General features: G+C 49.7%; 1 protein-coding gene across 1 annotated transcript in view; it reads left to right on the forward strand.

Moving 5' to 3' along the window:
* The window catches only part of LOC123152878 (protein ASPARTIC PROTEASE IN GUARD CELL 2-like), a 13385-nt gene extending 6708 nt beyond the window's left edge, over positions 1–6677 (forward strand). The window contains exon 2 of the mRNA XM_044572273.1: positions 5478–6677. Within this exon, the coding sequence (XP_044428208.1) occupies positions 5478–6397 (920 nt within the window). The 3' untranslated portion in view covers positions 6398–6677. The remainder of the gene's footprint in view (positions 1–5477) is intronic.
* The last annotated feature ends 351 nt before the right edge of the window (positions 6678–7028 follow it).

Raw genomic sequence — 7028 nt, forward strand, 5'->3', positions numbered from 1 at the left:
GTGGAGGGGTGCCCGTGGAGGGGTGGTTGAACTGGACCCCGTGGTGTGGAGGGCTGGATGAACAGTAGACGGTGGAGGGGTGGTTGAACAGTAGCCGGTGGAGTAACGCGCGGTGGAGGCTGGATGAACAGGAGCCCGTGGAGGCTGGAGGAGGTCGACGGTGGAGATGAACAGTATCCCGTGGAGTCCCGTTTTGCGGTACGCCACACCCCTCCCAGTAAACAGGACCCCCGTTTCGACCGTAGCGCTCCAACACAAGTCAGTTTCCTCCATTTTGCGGTACGCCACACCCCTCCCGATCAACAGGACCCCCGTTTCAACCGTAGGAGGTCCGTTTCCTCCGTTTTGCGGTACGCCACACCCCTCCCGATGAACATGATCCCGTTTCGAACATGGCCAGTCGAACACAAGGCCGTTTCCTCCATTCTGCGGTACGCCAGGCCTCGTTTCCATCGCCTATTCCGTCCAAGCCCTCCCGATGAACACAACGCATTCCGTTGCCTCCCCATGAACACGACGCATTTTGTTGCCTCCCCATGAACACGACACATTTCGTTGCCTCCCCATGAACACGACGACGACGCTGTTTCTCAGTTCCGACCCAGCCTTGTACATGAGCCCTCGTCGTACGTATGCGCGAGTAGGCATTCGAGACCCCGCCCGTATGTACACATACGTGGCCGTATTTTCTTTCTTGCACCCTGACCGCTGTACATACGTGTACATGCTACGTGCGCGCCTCTACTACGACACATGCGCGCCTCGACATCGACCAGTATATATGTACGTACACGTTCGCGACCAGAATGACAACGCTACGTACGCTTCGACCAGGTAGGTCCCGACTGCCAGGCACTTCCTTGCATGCGAAGATGTAGCTGGTGGGTCCCAGCAGTCAAGGCACTACTAGGGACAAGCCTATACACAGAATCTTACCAGCAGCGCGCTTTAAAATCAGGCGCTGCTGCTAAGTAGCAGTAGCGCAGGTTTTTAACCCTCGCTACTACTAAGTTGATAGCAGTAGCGCTGGTTTTTTAGCCTCGCTACTACTAAGCGGTCACTACCGTGCCCCTCGGGACATGCCATAGTAGTAGCGCGGGTTTTTAACCCTCGCTACTCCTAAGTTGATAGCAATAGCGTTGGTTTTTACCCCTCGCTACTACTAAGCTGTCTCTACCGTGCCCCTGGGCCATGCCATAGTAGTAGCGAGGGTTATAAAACCGTGCTACTACTAAGTTTTTACCCCTCACTACTACTAAGAGGTCTCAACCGTGCCCCTCCGGGACATGCCATAGTAGTAGCGAGGGGTAAAATCCCTCGCTACTACTAAAGGTGCCATTTTGAAACTCTACCCCCCTGGATCGCCTTTTGGGTTTTGTAAAAAGCAAAAGAAAATGATAAAAACTTCAAAAATTAAAATCCTTCTAGATTTAGTTATGTTACTACATCTACTAGTTAGGAAAATTTAAAAACTTAAATTTGGACATGTTTTGCAAAAAGTGTCGGGAAAATGTAAAACGGCTATAACTTTTGCATACGATGTTAGAAAAAAACGTATAATATATCAAAATGTTTCAAAAATTAAAATCCTTTGAGATGTAGTTATGTTACTACATCTACTAGTTAGGAAAATTTAAAAACTTAAATTTGGACATGTTTTGCAAAAAGTGTAGGGGAAATGTAAAACGGCTATAACTTTTGCATACAATGTCAGAAAAAAACGTATAATATATCAAAATGTTTAGCACGAAAATCTGCATACGATGTAGACAGCTACGGCCTATTTGCAAATTTTTAGAATCCTCAAATTCTAAAAGGAAAAAAAATTATGCTCAAATTTCAGTTTTTTTAATTTTGGTCAAATCTGGTCAAACTGTGGTCAAACTAATTCAAGAAGTATTAGTGTTACTAAATAATTATTTCAGTTTTTGGAATTTTGGTCAAATCTGGTCAAACTGTGGTCAAACTTTGGTCAAAATGTGGTCAAACTCCTTATTCAAGAAATATTAGTGTTACTAAATAATTATTGTTTTTTAGAACAATTGTTTTAAACTCAAACAGCAAAATGTGTGACTTCATGCTCAAGCTAAACTCCCGAGGGTTAATAGGATTGACATCTTACTATTGTCAGGAAAGCAACAAGTGCAGACCTGGAATCGAGGGAGAATAGAACCCGGAAGTTAAGCGTGCTCAGGCTGGAGTGGTGAGAGGATGGGTGACCGTCCGGGAAGTTAGATGATTTGGAATGATGAGGGGTGATTAGAGATAAAATTGAGCAGCGATGAGGGTGATTAGATATTAGAGGTTAAAATAATTCAGAAATTTGAAAATTCGCGCAAAAAATTCGAAAAAAAATTCTGCGGGTTAGTAGTAGCATGGGTTTTTAACCACACTACTACTAACGGACGTAGTAGTAGCGCGGGTGGCACCCGCGCTGCTGCTATACGTTAGCTGTAGCGCCTTATTAGTAGCGCCGGCCCACGCGCTGCTAATAGGCCCAAAACCCGCGCTGCTGCTAGGCTCTTCCCTAGTAGTGAGGAGGGGAATTGTTTTATTTTGTTTTGCCCGGACGCACTTCCTTCCGTCCGAAGGTGTAGCTAGTGGGTCCCAGCAGTCAGGGGGGAAACGTTTTTTTCGTGAAATACGGTGGCCCGTCTGGTGGTCCCCGCTGTTAGGTGGAGGAATAATTATTTTGCACATAATAAGGAGGCACTTCCTTGCTGCGGCCGTGGACCCAGGTGTCAGCCACTCCACGTACAGTCCACGTCCGATGGAAGTCGTTCCTTGACCACGTTGACCACGCTGCACCGAGAGCACCAGGGCAGTGGACGACGGCGAGGCCTAGGAAGGGGACGACGAGGAGCTAGGGAAGACGCGGCAGTGGAAGCCTGTGCGGAGAGGAGTACGAGGGTTCACTGGTTCGGCTACGGTGTGAGGCTGCCGTCACCGCAGGGCCTGGCCAGCGGTGGGAATAGTAGGGGGCGGTGAGGCGTCCGCAGCAGCACAGCCGACCATGGGAGGCAGGAGCATGCGGCACGACCGGCGCAACTTTGGGCGGCTGGAGCAAGAAGACCAGAGGTTGAAGAAGCACTACGGCTGTTGGATGGACATCGTACAGTCACTGGAGCTAGAATCGTTCATATTGATTAAAGTTGACAAAGGCCCCCGTCCCAGTCAACTTAGTAGGCCCACAAGTCAGCCTCCCACCATGGTGGGTCCCAGCTAGCAGGGGGGTATTCATTTTTTTGTGCGTAATAAGGAGGCACTTCCGGTGGGTCCGAGCTGATAGCGGGGGGGACGTTTTTTTCGCGAAATACGCTGGCCCGTACGGTGGGTCTGAGCAGTCAGGGGGGAAACGTTTTTTCGCAAAATAAGGTGGCCCGTCCGGTCAGTCCCTGTTGTAAGGTGGAGGAATAATTATTTTGCGCGTAATAAGAAGGCACTTCCTTGCGGCTGCATGGACCCAGCTGTCAGCCTCTCCACGTACAGTACTCTTCCGATGGAAGTCGGTCGTTAACCACGTTGACCACGCCGCGCCGAGAGCACTAGGGCGGTGGTCTGGACGATGGCGAGGCCTAGGAAGGGGACGACGCGGAGCCGGGGAAGACGCAGCAGCGGAAGCCCGCGCGGAGAGGAGTACGAGGGTTCACTGGTTCGGCTGCGGTGTGAGGCTGCCGTCGCCGCAGAATAACAGGGGGTGTGCGTGAGTGGAGGGATGGCCTGGCCAGCGGTGGGGGTTGTATGGGGGCGGTGAGGCCTCCGCGGCAGCACAGCCGGCCACGGGAGGCAGGAGCAGGTGGCACGACCGGCACTGCTTTAGGCGGCTGGACCAAGAAGACCAGAGGTTGAAGAAGCACTAAGGCCGTTGGATGGACATCGTACGGTCATTGAAGCTAGAAACGTTTATTATTGACTAAGTTGACAAAGCCCTTGGTACGCTCCAACTTAGTAGGCCCACAGGTCAGCCTCCGAAACAGTGTGCCCCAGATGTCAAGGAGAGGAATCATTTTTTGGGCGGCCGAAGCTAAGAATATCCGAGATTGAAGAAGAAGCACGACATCCGTTGGATAGACATCCAACGTCCACTGCTGCTAGAACCGTGTGTTGACTATAATAAGTTGGCAAAGCCTTGCATACGCGTCAACTTATTTTTTTAGGGGACACGTCACTTAGTAGGCCCACAAGTGTGTGGCAGAGAACTTATAGCCCATTTGCGTTTTTGTAAGAATGTACAGCCCATTTTGGAATTCTAATGGAATTTACAACAGCCCATTTACAGTTTGTTAAAAGTACAGCCCATTTTCTAGCTAGGAAAATGATTAATAATTTCAACCAACCGTTGAAGACCGAATTCAACAAAATTTCCCACATTTTGATGGGCTCCAAAATATTTTTATCCTGAAATTTTTAGTCAGATTAAATATAAATTTGTATTAGGTAAAAATCCAATGAAACATTGCGCGCGCAACAATGAAAATTTAAGATTTTCAAAATCCATAAATAATATTTTATAAACTAATTTCGTGTTTGGTGCATTTTTTATAGTTACTGCCTAGTTTTTATAATTACATCCCATTTATTATTTTTTAAAGCCCATTTTCCTGTTAAGCCTAATGTATCCCTCCTAGGAAAGATTTGCAGCCCAGCGGGGTGGAGAATAACAAGTTCACTTTGCCTCGGTATTCCTCAAAAAGACGTATAGCTGGGCTAGCCATTTTCATCTTGAAAAAATTAGTATCTGGGCTGGATGTCTGGCCTGGGCTAGACGGGCCACAACCCGCCTAGTTAATACCCTGCTCTCCTCTGAAAAACAACGAAATCATCGCCAAGAAAAACTCTGCAGTGCTCACGCTTCAAAAAGACAAATACTGCTTGAGCTGCTTGGTCCCAGCTGTCGGCCGCACCTTGTGCAATTCTCTCGTTTATATTGACTACATAGGTTGACAATGGTGTGGGACCGTGATGTCAGGAAACCAGGAGAAAGCAAAAAACATATAGTTGTACATAATAAGGAGGCACTTGCGTACGTACGGCTATGGCCCTAGTGGGTCCCTAGTGTCATCCAGTCAAAATAAAGTCATCTCCTGAATCCTCATGTTCGTTGACGATGTTAACAATGCTCGGCGCCACGGCGAGCGCAACAACTCGAAGGACAACGGAGAGGGCCTCGCGGGCCCTACGGATGGTCTGATACAGCGCCCGCTACTCATTCAGGAAGCCAGGATCATCGGACACCTATGAGCACCTTCGAGAAACTGAGACGGCATGAAACGGTAAGGCCGCGCTTGGGAGCTCTGGTTTATTTCAAACCTGTATTAACATACAAGTGTAATTTACTCATCATCGAAAACAACGCGTAAAATATAGGCGTAATGAAACCGAGGGCCCGAGGTCCATAAGTAAAACCGGCGGGTTACGCGTGTAATTTGAGAGACCAGTGTATTTTATGAGCACTGCTATATGGACGACATTACCAGACGAGTGTCACCTCCAGAAGGACCAACTCTACGACCTCGCCAACTCCAGCACGTACGCACCTATCCCCTGCGGCTCCCCTGCCTGCACGGAGCTCGGTAGCAGCCACAGCAGTGGTTGCTCCGCCGGCTCCGACCAATGCAAGTATATCCTCGACTACGGCGACGACAGGGTCACCGCCGGGACATACATCAGCGACACGCTGAACTTGTCGCCCACCATCGCGGTCAAGGGCTTCCGGATCGGGTGCAGCCACGCCGTGAGGGGCACCTTCAGTGACCAGACCGCCGGCGTCCTGGCCCTCGGCGGCGGCGCCGGGTCCCTCCTTGCACAGACCGCGGAGACCTTCGGCAACGCCTTCTCCTACTGTGTCCCGCACCCGAGCTCCGATGGATTCCTCTCGCTGGGCGGGCCGGTGGGGAAATCGTCGCAGTTCGCGAGCACGCCTCTGATCAAGAACCAACACGCTCCAACCTTCTACATCGTCCGCCTAGAGGCAATCACCGTGGCCGGGAGGCGGCTCGACATGCCGCCGGCTACATTCGCCGGTGGTGCGGTGATGGACTCAGGGGCGGTCGTCACGCAGCTGCCACCGTCGGCATACGCAGCGCTGCGGGCAGCGTTCAGGAGCGCCATGACGGCGTATGGCCCGCTTGCGGATCCCGTACGCAACCTTGACATGTGCTATGACTTGACCCGCTTCCTCGAGGTCAATGTCCCCAAGGTGTCCCTAGTGTTCGCAGGCTGTGCCACCTTGGAGCTCGAGCCGGCGTCCATCATGCTGGACGGTTGCCTGGCTTTCACGGCCTCCCCTGGCAGCCACGGCTCCATCGGATTCATCGGCAACGTGCAGCAGCAGACCTACGAGGTTTTGTACGATGTCGGCAGCGGGAGCGTGGGATTCCGCAGTGGCGCGTGCTGATGTGGCAAGCTGCAGGACAACCACGGCCAGTTGTACGTGTGATGCATGATTGGCCCCCTAATATATATCTGGGGTCTACAAGCTAGCTTGCTCATTGGGATGGAGCTAGTTTGTGAGTATAAATAAATGCAAGAAAGAAGATTGATGTAATACTTATATATGCATGTAATTTTATATAGTTCTATATATGCATGTAATTTTGTTCAACGGTTGTATGATTGTAAACCTTATAATATAACCTTACACATTGTCAAGGAATTCAACCGATATAATTACTCTACTTATTGATGTGCAATAATGTAATATGACTATTAAGAAGCATTCTGATTGTGGAGGTGGTTTCGCACTTTTTACTACAACAAAGGTGTTTGAAGGATTCCTCGGCAGAAACTAGAACGCACTCCTTCAATAATTGACGAGCTAATTGGTTGTTGAACTTCAGACAAAGATTGTTGGGCATGAAAGCGGTCACCAGCGGGTTGATTGGCCTCACCAGCTCATACGTGTTCATGAGGCGTGGTTTTTTTCTTTTCTTGATTAATAGTATTTGTTTCTGGATGCTTGCATTGTAAGATTTGGAAGCGTTCCTACTCCTCGATGAGGAGCCGCGTTGGTTTATATTGAACGAGGC

Source organism: Triticum aestivum, chromosome 7A (genome assembly GCF_018294505.1).
Source record: "Triticum aestivum cultivar Chinese Spring chromosome 7A, IWGSC CS RefSeq v2.1, whole genome shotgun sequence".
NCBI classification, from domain to species: domain Eukaryota; kingdom Viridiplantae; phylum Streptophyta; class Magnoliopsida; order Poales; family Poaceae; genus Triticum; species Triticum aestivum.